The 13,221-nt window shown below is 37.9% G+C and overlaps 1 protein-coding gene across 1 annotated transcript; it reads left to right on the top strand.

The window, feature by feature from the left end:
* Positions 1-88: 88 nt before the first annotated feature.
* On the top strand, positions 89-12,414 carry drc3 (dynein regulatory complex subunit 3). Its single transcript, XM_053674977.1, has 15 exons — positions 89-172; positions 534-642; positions 1,308-1,418; positions 2,976-3,145; positions 3,235-3,351; positions 3,483-3,649; positions 4,672-4,818; positions 6,614-6,733; positions 7,760-7,877; positions 9,249-9,418; positions 9,540-9,662; positions 11,135-11,207; positions 11,305-11,426; positions 11,526-11,657; positions 11,894-12,414. Exons 4-15 carry the CDS (start codon positions 2,986-2,988, stop codon positions 12,002-12,004), a joined length of 1,560 nt encoding a protein of 519 aa, XP_053530952.1. The 5' UTR covers positions 89-172; positions 534-642; positions 1,308-1,418; positions 2,976-2,985; the 3' UTR covers positions 12,005-12,414.
* The last annotated feature ends 807 nt before the right edge of the window (positions 12,415-13,221 follow it).

Here is a 13,221-nt window from a genome sequence, read left to right as displayed (position 1 = left end):
CCACAACGAGATGTGATTGGACAACACAGATAAAACTTTTTCCTGAGTGATGACAATGCCTGCCAATCAAATATCGAGGGCGTTCTGCGCTACCTTCACAGGCTCCTCTTTCGTTGAACTCAAGTGTAAAACCGATTTCAAGCTACTTAAGCCTGTTAATTTATATTTGCGTGTAAGTGCGCCAATGTTTAGCTAGTTAGCTAGACTAAACTGAATAAGACTAAGTAAGGAATAAAACACAATGTGCTTTTGTAAGAAAATAATCAATAATGGGGTGGGGTGATATACAAACCAAGGTTATTTACCACCCCAAAGTTGATTATTTTCTTATAAAAGTATGTCCAGAAGTATTTTATTCCCCTTATACCGCACTTATTTCATTTAGTAAGGAATAACACATCATGCCTTTTAATATTTTATAGTTACATTTAATGTTGTGGAACATCCATGAAGCATGTTAATCCTTGTTGTCTCTTACATTATAGCAGCTATAAATGTTGTCCCCTCACCAACCTCTCTTTTAATAACTGCAGCTTGTCATGTTACCAAAACCACAAAGCCCTCTTTCCTGAAGACTCCCCTGTGGTGGAAAACCTACCAATCATTATGAAGCATTGACACCCAAGCCTCCAGAGATGTTATGTAAGTTTATCGTTACAGAAAACCTTACTACTAAAGTTCAACGCTAATGTGTTTTCTTTGTTAAATAAGAATACATTTGTAATCTGTTTATTATTAGCCTTACTATAGATTATAGATTGTCCCGGTAAATGAGTTGTTGCTGTTAAAGCGATAATGTTTTACAAGCTCATTAATATAAACCTATGATTTAAATAAGATCCAGCACTACTGCCACAGAGAGAGAGAGAGAGAGAGAGAGAGAGAGAGAGAGAGAGAGAGAGAGAGAGAGAATATATATTTTTATTCTCCTTTCTTATCTATATTGATGCTTTGGCAATGTTGTATGTAAACAATCATGCCAACAAAGTACTTTGAAATTGAAATTGAAGTATTTCTGTAGTTATTTTCTAATTTGTCTGTACCCAAGCTTAGCAATACAAATGTTAATATTTGTCATGCCATTAAAGCAACCTTTTGAGAGAGAGAGAGAGAGAGAGAGAGAGAGAGAGAGAGAGAGAGTTCTGCTTTATACAGTAGAAAGTTTTATATATTTGTGCCACGTTTAGTACTTTCTTAACACCAAATGTGTAAAAGAGGCTACCAGTGATAACACACAGTCTAATTAATGCCTGGGCTTTTCCGTGTAAATGTGCAATCAGCTAACATTCGACTATCGTCCATTAAAGAACCACTATAAGCGTTCCATGACGTTGAAGGTACTCTAGAGCTATGCTCTGTTGCTAGGCAACAGCTGGAGACGAGAGACGCGAGTTTCTATGTAAATAGAAACCTAATCGGTAAGTGACTTTTCACTGACTCGTATTTTCACTTTTCTTCGCTCACATTTTGAATGTCAGATATTTTGCTAGTATTATGAGTGTATTGCTGATTACTAAAGTACTACTTCTGGACTATAGAGCTTGAATAGCGAATTCACGTCATTTCTGTTGCACTGAGTCGCTATAAAACTAGTCTAGTGCATGGCATAAGGTGAACCAGATACCATCTGAAAATCAGAATTAGCTCTGAGGAAACATAAACTACTGATTGTCCTGAACATGATCCTTGAAGAAGTTGTAATACTTGCACATATGAACTGTTCTGTTACTTTCTGAAGAAATATTCTCCAGTGCTAATATGTACATAGTCTTACCAACAACAAACTATCTCATGTTTACCTAGTTTGTTTTTTAAATATTATTTGTGTGAGGCAAGGGTCTTATAAAATGTCAACAGCATGTAGAATGCACCTTTATTATATTATATTATATTATATTATATTATATTATATTATATTATATTATATTATGTAAGTACACTGTAGTAATTGTTTTATTATTAGTAGTAGTACTAAATGTGTGGTTGTCTGGCAAAAAAAAACCTGTCAGATGTCACTGCAGTGGAATTCTGGAAAACATCCCAAAATGACCCCCCAATAAATCTGGTTTTCAACAAAATTGAGTTTTTCTTTAGGACACTTTCTCACTTTGCCCTGGTTGTCTGCCTGCAAAGATAACGTTGGGTAAGGAGCCTTTTTAACAAACCTAACGTTCTGCCTAAAGACGTCTAAAACCTTGCTAGCTAAGTCTGATCTTCTTAAACAATGACTGTCATGTCATGCTTCGATCCAGTTTTTGGATAGTTACATGCAAGAATAAAATGGATATAAATCTAAACACTTAATGTCATTAAACATTGTCTGTCCAGGGGACTCCGGGCATGACGTGGGGAACACCCTGGATAGGGTGCCACCCATCACAGTGTACAATCGCACACACTTATACACCTGTTCACACACTACGGACAATTTGAAAATGCAAATCAGCCTAAAACACATATCTTTGGACTGGGAGGAAACCGGAGTACCCGGAGGAAACCCCCGAAGCACGGGGAGAAAATGCAAGCTCCGCACACATGGCGCGGAGGTGGGAGTCAAACCCCCAACCCTGGAGGTGCGAGGCAAATGTGCTAACCACTAAGCAACTATGCCCCCCCATTGAAAACTTATCTTTCTTTACAAAATTGGCAGTAATGTTACTTTTCCATAAGTAGATAAAGTTATAAATGTAGAGGTATGCATCTTACAGTGGAATTGAAATGGAGATGAGAAACATTTCAGAAAAGAGAAACATTTTTTTTTCCCAGGCTGCCTCCAAACGCACACCTTTTAATACTCATCAACTTTTTGAAACAACTCAGATAGCCTGTAGATCAAAATAAGATAATCTTGTATTTGGCCACAAAAGACAGATTTCTAGGGTGTTTAATGAGAACTATGAAGAAATATGGTAACAAGAAGTGTATGTGTGTACACTGTGTAATAGGTTATTAATATGTGTCGCACTTTGTGGCAGCACCGTCAAAATGAGCGAACTATATGATGTAAAGGAAGCCAGTGTGATTGATGAGGAAATGCTGCAAAAGGCAATTGCAGAGCAGAGACCTCGAGGGCAGTCTGGACTTGTAGACAAAGAAGAGGGCTTAAGGTACGACAAAGTGACTGAACTGCGCCTGGACTACAGATGTAAGAGTCACGTTTTCACATTGTCAGTTCTGCTGTATGTTCTACTTTGTATATCATTAGTGGCCTGATGACTGCATGTGTTTCTTCAGACATCTTAAAGATAGAACATTTATGGCAGTTCACATCTCTAACCAAGCTTCAACTCGACAATAATATCATCGAGAAGATCCAGGGATTAGAAAAGCTCACTAACCTGGTATGGCTTGGTGAGTTCAGTACTTTCTTTTTCCCCCTGTTTTATTTCAGAATATTGAAATATACTTATATGTTTGAAAGTTCTGATTTGACTTTCTTAATCACACAAGCAGTGTTATCCTTTCTTCTACTGTTGTCTTAGACTTGTCCTTCAATAATATAGAAGTGATTGAAGGGTTGGATACGCTCGTGAAACTTCAGGACCTGAGTTTGTTCAACAATCGCATTTCTGTAATAGAGAACATGGATGCACTGCAAAACCTGCATATCCTCTCACTTGGTAACAATTTGATCTCGCAGCTTGACAATGTAAGTCCGAAAGCTTTGAATAGTTAACATAATATCATTTTGATTGCGTAGATTATGACACAAGAAATAATTTTTAGTAGCTTTCAATTACTGCTTACTATATTGAGAAATTGAGTTTTGAATATTTTGAAATTGGAGTCACAGCTACATATGTGGATGGTTTCACATGGATGCTGTAGATTTGTAACCTCTTTGAACTGCTGGCTTGTTCATCAGGGCTATAAATCTACATCAGGATTTCTATAAACCTGCTTTGTGACAATGTCTATTGTTAAAAGTGCTATACAATCGGAAACGTTTTGTGAATAACAAATATGTTATATCCACATAAAAACATATAAGATAATACATGGTGTCCCAAAGGTCTGCATACATGAGGGGACAATTTTTGGCAGCACCACGTCAGTTAGGAATTCGTCAGTGGGTGTTCGTGGACGTCCACTTCTCGGTCAGTCTGCAACATTTCCAGTCTTTTTGAATTGCTTAATAAGTTTGGCAACAGTGTTGTGTGTGTGATGTGCTTGCCCTGTTTCCTGTTAAAGTCCAACGCAACCTTTTCACAGCTTCCTGATCCAATCATGAGAACGATTTCTGAACGTTCTTCTTTTATCAAAGCATTCGTAAGGCTATCTGATAAAAATATATAATTTAAACTACGTATGAAAAAATTAGACTCCGTTTTCCTCCCCCAGTCCAAAGACATGAATGGTAGGCTGATTGGCATGTCTAAAGTGTCCGTAGTGTATGAATGGGTGTGTGAGTGTGTGTGTGATTGTGCCCTGCGATGGACTGGCACCCTGTCCAGGGTGTACCCTGCCTTGTGCCCGATGCTCCCTGGGATAGGCTCCAGGTTCCCCCGCGGCCCCGAAGAAGCAGTAAGCGGTAGAAGATGGATGGATGGATGAAAAAATTAGGAAGACATTTTGCTAAAAAGTGTTGATTTCCCCTCTGTATGGAGACTTTTAGGACACCCTGTATTGTGCCTGCCAGATGTACAATATCTGGTCCCCACTCTGTTTTAGATAATATACCTAAGAAAATTTAAGAACCTGCGCACACTTGACCTTGCTGGAAATCCAGTCTGCGAAGATGAAAACTGCAAAGTCTTTGTGGCTGCGTACCTGTCAGACCTGGTTTACCTCGACTACAGGCTACTAGATCACCAAACTGTGAGTTAGAAATTTATGTAACAAGTACATGACTTACAATTCAGTCAGAGTGCACAAAAATATATATGAGAACCTGTGCTCCAGAAAATATCTACTCTTGAGGATTTCATTGGTTGTCAGTTTATTCAATAAAAACATGTACATTCTGCTAAAGTGTAGAAAACAACATGTGTTTATACTGTTTTTATACTATACCATACAAGTAATGCTTGTATGTAACTTATGTAAGAATTAATAAAAAATAAAAAAAACACGATGGGTGATGTTATAGGACAATAATCAACATGTAACTCCGTTACAACGATACGTCCCCAAGTATTTTATTCCTCTTATACCATAACAATTTGACAGGGATTACATATTTATTTATTAAAGCACATCATGTTGTGGTGGCACACGGTGGCTTAGTGGTTAGCACGTTCGCCTCACACCTCCAGGGTCCGGGTCCAGCCGGGGGCATGTGTGTGCGGAGTTTGCGGGGGTTACCTCCGGGTACTCCGGTTTCCTCCCCCAGTCCAAAGACATGCATAGTAGGCTGATTGTCATGTCTACAGTGTCCGTAGTGTATGAATGGGTGTGTGAGTGTGTATGTGCGTGTGCCCTGTGATGGACTGGCACCCTGTCCAGGGTGTACCCCACCTTGTGCCCGATGCTCCCTGGGATAGGCTCCAGGTTCCCCGTGACCCCGAAAAGGAGTAAGCGGTAGAAGATGGATGGATGGATCGTGTTGTGCTTAATCAGTTTATAGTTATGTTTAATGTTTAATAACGGTTAATAACGTCTGTGAAACACGCTAGTTCTAGCTGCTATAAACAGTTGTTCCCTCATCATCCGCTCTTTTTTGGAGTTAATAAGATAAAAATGCACAAAGTATATAGTGTTCTGTCCCGAAGACCTTCCTGTCAGAAAACTTAAAGGAACAGAGTTACCTCTGAGCGTTACAAAGCACTTCCAAAAAAATGCACCGTATGCTCCGTACCTTTTTTAAAAACCTATGAATTAATCATTACTATAAAACTTACTAACATTAATGTGGTTCATAGTGTGTTTTTGTATGTTTTTATAATATGTTCTAAAATGCATTAATATAAACCTGTGACACTTTCCAACCTATCAGAATTAAGAATTCAATATTACTATTATATCACATATATTACTATGTGATATACACACACACATTATATATACACATATATATATATATATATATATATATATATATATATATATATATATATATATATATATATATATATATATATATATATACATAAGGAGTTTCCACCAACGCTGGACATTTACAGGCTGCTTTTTGGAATATTTCACTCCAAGTCATCCATTAAAAAATATTAACTTTATTTATGGACATTAATGTTGTGAATTCTTTATATTTCTGGATTTCTTGAGATAATACTGATGTCCATTGAAAATTTCATCTGAATAACCTCATAAGAAATATATTTACTGAAAAAAAATATTGACGCATCCCAATACTTATTTCCCCCACTGTATATATGCAGTGCTCTCCACTAATATTGGCACCCTTGGTAAATGTGAGAAAAGAAGGGTGTGAAAAATTGTCTTTATTGATAACCTTTTGTTAAAAAAATTCACAAAAATCCTCTGCTCTCACGGATATCAAACAATTGCAAACAAAACACAGGTTTATTTATTTAAAAAAAAAAAAAAACTTTGTTAAATACATGTGTGCAATATACAAACATAATATAATAGTGATTACATCGAGTATTGTCTGAAAAAAAAATTTTCACTTTGATCTCTGCGCTATCCACAGCGAGAAAAGGCACAGCACGAGTATAACAATGCAGTTAAGAATATAATAGACAAAGAACTTCAGGAGCAGAGAGCAATAGAGGCTCAGAAAAAGATGGAACAAGATCTTCAGCTGCATAAGGTAACAGTCCTTACAATAAAATTAAAGCAAATGTGTAGAATATTTCATTTGTTAATGTTAATTTTAATATTAAAACACGATGGGGGCGTGGTCTAGCAGCGCTTGTGAATGGAGGGTTTGGAGGAGTGGGTAATTTCCTGAATGAGTGTACAGCTATGCGTGATTAACGTTGGTGTATTTATACACTGTGCGTTTTATAGTGAGGCGCAACATGCTGAGCAGGGAGAGAGACTGCAGTGTAGAGCAATGCCAATTTCCCCTAACTGCATCCTGCTGAGCTTGTGTGTGTGTGTGTGTGTGTGTGTGTGTGTGTGTGTGTGTGTGTGTGTGTGTGTGTGTGTTGTTTCATTTTAAGTTGGTGGCCAAGCTGAAATGCCCAGACCCAAAAGCTTAAAATAAATGTGTCTCTCTCTGTATGTTTCTGTCACGCCTGCCTCAACAGTCCTTATTCTCCTCACACTGACCAGGGTGTCACCGTCTAAATATGTCCAACATCTCAATATATTTACTCCCATTACAAATGCCAGGATCTGTGAGTATACATAAATATGCAATTTTCAAAGCTCCCATGTCCTCCTGCCATCCCCACTAGTCTAATAACTAGCTACATGCTAGCAAACTGGCAGGTAGACACAAGTGAGATTTGAGTATCTCACACTCAAATACTTTAAAGTGTGCCATAATACTCAAGAGTTTGATCATCAATAACATTAGTTAAGCTGGCTAACATATCCACTAACCCACCAAGCAACTGCTAGTAAGCTAGCTTGCATTTAGCCACTGAAAAACGATTGAGATTCAGCAATGGTGTCTTGATTTGTATTATCATACTTTCGTTGATTTATTTAACAGCAACTAAATCTGTCTAGTTATACCATAACAATGACAATATTGTTCATCGCTAATATTACCCAAGTTATCTCTGCTATCTTAGCAAAGATTAGGCTTAAGAGGCTAACATTTTCTTGTCATCAGCAAGTGTTGATATAATGGTGTTAATGCTCTTTACTGAATTGTGTGTTGTAGGATGCTTTTGTGGAACATTTGGATGGGTCTCATCTATTTGACAGCATGTTTGCGGATGATGTTGAGGCATCTAAGTTGGCACACCTTCCTGGAGTTGATAAACTACTGGAATCATATCCTTACTTTGCATGTTACTTCCTCATTATGCTGTCATCATACTCAGAATGATGATATACATATAAACACAGCTTATTTTCTCTGGGACAATTTCTGTCCTCTGACTAGGAAGAATCCAAAGAGAACACCCCGTCAACATGGAATTTCAATTCGTAACTTCGGGGAGGTCCCTTCAACCAAGTTCAGCATGAGTTTAAGTGCGACTGTTGGAGCGGGTTGTCCACTAATCGTAGGGTTGGCCGTTCGATTCCCAGCCCACATGCCGAAGTGTCCTTGGGCAAGACACTGAACCCCAATTGCTCCCGATGGCAAGCTAGCGCCTTGCATGGCAGCTCTGCTACCATTGGTGTGTGTGTGAGTGTGTGTGTGAATGGGTGAATGAGAACCAATGTAACCAGCGCTTTGTAGAACTGCTAAAGTAAAAAAAAAAAAAAGCGCTATATAAGTGCAGACCATTTACCATGTCAAATCAACAATATACATCAATCTTACTTGCTAGATTTCTGCTTACAAAACACAAACATGGAAGCATCCATGTTTTCCCCCTTATTGTAACTCAAACACACAGAGGTCGATAATGACATTCATTATTTAATCATAATGATTCCAATTTACAACGTCCCACTTCAGAGTTAGTCGAATGCAGCATAACTCCACCCCCAAGCAGCAACAAGGCTGCTCAGCCCTACCTCTTTTCCTTAAAAGGCTATTCATTAGGCATACATCATTGGGTGGGTCAATTTAAAAGGGGATCAATTTGAAACTAGCCCTGCATCCCATTTGGCATAATTATACTCTGAACTAATAGTATGTACTCTTTTTGCGAAGAAAAAGTACATACTTTTGAGTGTGTTGCAAAAGAGTATGCAAGTACCGGGACTAACACGTCGTGTAATGGAAGAGAACATTGTTGCCTGGAAGAGAAAACCATTTCCATAAACAAAATCGCTGCATTTCAGCTTATCTTTATTCATTATTCTTTATATAATTTATATTACGTAATTTAATTGATCATTCCCTTGATTTGTTTTTCCACATCTGTAAAATGCATCCTTGAATTCGCAGACACAAACTATAACAGAACTCTTCTTCCCTCGTGCAAGTTGTGGGCGATATTAGTTGCAAAAATGTCCATGGATCCACACTTCTACCAGAAATAGTAGACCATCCTAGTACCTTTGGGATACTCATTTCAACATACTACGATTTGGGACGTATGCCAGTTGGGACGCTGGGTAAGATTCTATTTCACCTTAAAGGAAGGATGCACAGAAGCACAGATGAAGCACACAAAGAGCTGTAAATATTACGAATGGCTCCTTTAAAGGCAGTATTTCACTTTGCATCTTCCTTAACAGCATTTATACATATCAGACACAGTTTGATGCATTATGCCTTCAGATTTTTGAAGCGGGATTGACACAGCAAACTCAAAGGCAGAATGAGGTGGACTGCTTCTTCACCTGTTTGCAAAAGGCCATGGCTGACAATCAGCAGAGAGGAGCTCAAATAATAGCTGACTTTGAGAGGTCCAGGAGACAGGTGGGGTTTTTTTTTCAACTCGCAGCCTCGGCCACAGGCAGACAGCAGAAAATAGCTGTAATTGCTTTCAATGCCAGTCACATAAATAACCCAAATACTGTTCGGTTCGGTTCGGTTGTAGGTGATGGCTGAGATGCAGCAGGAAGCAGATCACAGTTTGTTGAAGGTCAGAGTCAGGAATGAGATCACGCAGATGCGGGAAACTCTCCTGACTCTGGAGGTGCAACTAGTGGCTCAGTTAGAGGTATGGTGCACAAGCTACTACCGATATATAAACACACTATATGGCCATAAGTATGCGGACACTTAACCATCACACCCACATGTGGGCCTTTCTCAAACTGTTGCCACAAAAGTGGAAGCACACAATTGTACATGATGCCTTTGTATGCTGCAGCATTAAGATTTCGCTTAATTGGAATTAAGAGGTCCAAACCTGTTCCAGCATGACATTACCCCTGTACACAAAGCAATGTCCATAAAAACAAGGTTGGTGTGGAAGAAATCAAGTGCCTGTCCTCAACCCCAATAAACACCTTTGGGATGAACTGGAATGCTGACTGCACTCCATGACTCCCCATCCAACATCAGTGCCTGACCTCACTAATGCTCTTGTGGCTGAATGAGCAAAACTCTCCACAGCCACGCTCCGAAATCTAGAGGAAAGCCTTTACAGAAGAGTGGCGGTTATTATAACAGCAAAAAGGGACTAAATCTGGAATGGGATGTTTATAAAGCACATATGGGCATGATGGGGAAGGTGTCCATATACTTTTGGCCTTATAGTGTATATACATAATAATGTTGGCTTGGATGTATGATCTGCTTTACCAGACAGAATCCAACATAGGAGAGATGAAAAACAAAACTGGTTATAGAATAAACCATTAAGCAAAATGAATCACCAGATCATGAGTCAATACTCAATATGAGTACAGCCTCTGCTGGATTAGCAGTGCACTGGAGTGAGCTGTTCTAGTCCACATTCACAGATCATTAGAAAAACCCCATGTCTGCAACCACCTTTAACTTCATGTTCTTACACTGTGGCTGCAGAATTTAACATCTATGTCAATGATGAGATAATGTGTAAAATATGAGATAATGTGTAAATATAATTAATTGTTTTAATATGTTATTGTTTCTATAGTAACAGATAAGTTACAGGGACTTTCAGACATTCCATATATACAGATGAAAAACGTGCGTAGTTGTTGATACGTAATTGTTTGGGAGGAGTCTCCAGTGTCAGTGCTTTGTAACAGACAGAGCCAAAGCAATTTTTTTATGTTTTCCCCCATGGGAAAGTCATCAGGAGTGAGGATGTTGCAGATGGTTGAGAGTTTTCTGTAATAAGTTGCTATGTTTCACAGATGTTCCACACAAATAAATATAGACTAATAAAAAATTTTTAATTTTTTTAAATAAATAACAAAAATCTTTATTTTTTAATTAAAACAATTGTTATAGTTGTCAATTTGCTGTACAGATATACATATATATATAAAAAAAAAAGCACTTTGGAAAGTGCTATTATAGGAATATAATCAACTACAGGAATATAATCTAATTCGTTGAGGATTAGCACATCCCTTAGTGTGAATTTCACATGGTGCTGCATAATCACCTTAAAACGACTAAATCTTCAGTTATTTCTGCACCATACTGTATATTCCTTTAACTGTACATATAATTTTTGTAACCCTTTTTTCTCAGGACATCATTAAAGACATTGAGAGAAACATCACAGACCTGGTTGGAGGCTTTATTGAATTTGTGCAAGGCATATATCCTTTTTAACAACAAAAAAAAAGTCCAATAGAGAATCTGGTCTCACTTTTATGTCAAACATTAACAAACGCACGTTCTTTAACTCTGCTGCACATTTGCCCAGTGTCGAGATCTGGAGAACTACCATCATGAGAAAGTGCTCAATATTGCTGTGGCAACACTGGAGAAAGTGGTTAAGAATGAGCTGAAGGAGGATTTGCCTGATGATGTACTCTTGGTTAGTAGAAGAACATACATTTATGAGTGTTATCAGATTCTGGATAGAGGGATTATTACAGAATAAGATCACTACTCACTGTTCAGTGCTGTCATCTAGCTCTTCGTGGACAAAGACACGGTGATCAACGCAGTCAGCGTGTCACATGACACACACCTGCTGAAGATTGACAACAGAGAGGATGAGCTCTTGACACGGATCAACGGCTGGAAGAATGAACTAATGAAGTCGGTAGGAGAGAGTCGGAACCTATTAAACATTAACTTAGGCAGTTCTCTGGTGAAGGACTTAGTACAATGTATTATATTACAGTGCACATCAGATCAAGAGATCCGCTATACAATTGCTCTGATATATATATATATATATATATATATATATATATATATATATATATATATATATATATATATATATACTCTTTGAACAAGTGAGCTCCAATGTAAAAGACATTTTTGTGTTAACAGATACATGATGATGAGGTTCAAAGGAATCGCAAACGTGTCTCAGAAATGCAGAAATATGTTGATTATGCTTGTGACCAGCTGGAGGAGACACTGTTGCCTGATTACCAGTAGCAGGAGCAGAGCTGGACTGGGACAAAAATCTGGAGTCTCACACCCACCCAGGCCAATGCTTTATGAGACCACTGACCACCTACTGTAATGTTCACTCACTAACCAGTTTCTTAGGAACCTCTGTACATCTACTCATTCATGCAAATATCTAATCAGCCAATCTTAAGATTAAACACCATTTTAAGTTCCCTTAAAAATGTCTGTTATTTTACTACATTTCGCAGCATCCTCTTTACGGAGGACTTTATTTTTTCGTGTTTTTTTCCTCTCTGCTCCAACAAAAGCAGTCCAAAGACTGCTTTGTCCAGTCTTCAGTATGTGAACATTGCTTTCTGTTTCACATTGCTTTTATTTACATAAGCTGAATAGATGATATTATGGGTATAAGCCTAAGTGGTGGATGAAATGGGTTTTAAATGTTCTATTCTAAAGTCTAGTCTTAATAAAACATATATAAACAAGTATAAACAAACAAGTATAAATAATAGCATAAATCTAACTGCAATTTTAAAACTAGGATAAGTGCTATTAATATTTGAATTAGGTTTTGTGGGTTTTGTGAGTATACATTGACCAAAAAAAACAAACAAACCCCAAAACAATAATGGAAATACATTATAATAATGTATCCAATAATGGAAGGGTTGGAATATATAGTCAACAAAAAAGAGACAGCCTTTTTACAGGAGTATTTTAAAGATAATTTTGTAAAATCCAAATAAGCTTTACAGATCTTTATTGGAAAGGGTTTAAACAATGTTTTCATGCTTGTTCAGTGAACCATGAACAATTATTGCACATGCACCTGTGGAACAGTCCTTAAGATACTAACCATTTACAGGTGGTAGGCAATTAATGTCACAGTTACAATAACTTAGGACACTAAAACGACCTTTCTACTGACTCTGAAAAACACCAGAAGAACGATACCTAGGAGTCCTACTCACCTGTGTGAACATGCCATAGACCTGCTGCAGTGAGGCATGAGGACTGCAGATGTGGCCAGAGCAATAAACTGCAATGTCTGTAAAGTAAGACGCCTAAGACGGTGCTACAGGGGGACAGGAAGGACAGCTGATTGTTCTTGCAGTGGAAAATTACAAGTAACCATGTGTCCCCTCAGATGTGATCGAGAACTTGCAAATGCCTTGGTGGAAGAGTGGAGTAATATCTCACAGCAAGAACTGACAAATCTGGTGCAGTCCATGAGGATGAGA

The sequence above is a fragment of the Ictalurus punctatus genome, chromosome 2 (assembly GCF_001660625.3).
Source record: "Ictalurus punctatus breed USDA103 chromosome 2, Coco_2.0, whole genome shotgun sequence".
NCBI classification, from domain to species: Eukaryota; Metazoa; Chordata; class Actinopteri; order Siluriformes; family Ictaluridae; genus Ictalurus; species Ictalurus punctatus.
This window is presented reverse-complemented; position numbering and strand designations above follow the sequence as displayed.

What these genes read in the sequence shown, in the direction of transcription:
- drc3 (XM_053674977.1), top strand. Translation starts at nt 2,986, where the DNA reads ATGAGCGAACTATATGATGTAAAGGAAGCCAGTGTGATTGATGAGGAA. An exon ending in ACTGCGCCTGGACTACAGAT is followed by an intron (nt 3,146 to 3,234) that starts GTAAGAGTCACG and finishes GTGTTTCTTCAG; the next exon opens with ACATCTTAAAGATAGAACAT. An exon ending in TGAATTTGTGCAAGGCATAT is followed by an intron (nt 11,208 to 11,304) that starts ATCCTTTTTAAC and finishes TCTGCTGCACAT; the next exon opens with TTGCCCAGTGTCGAGATCTG.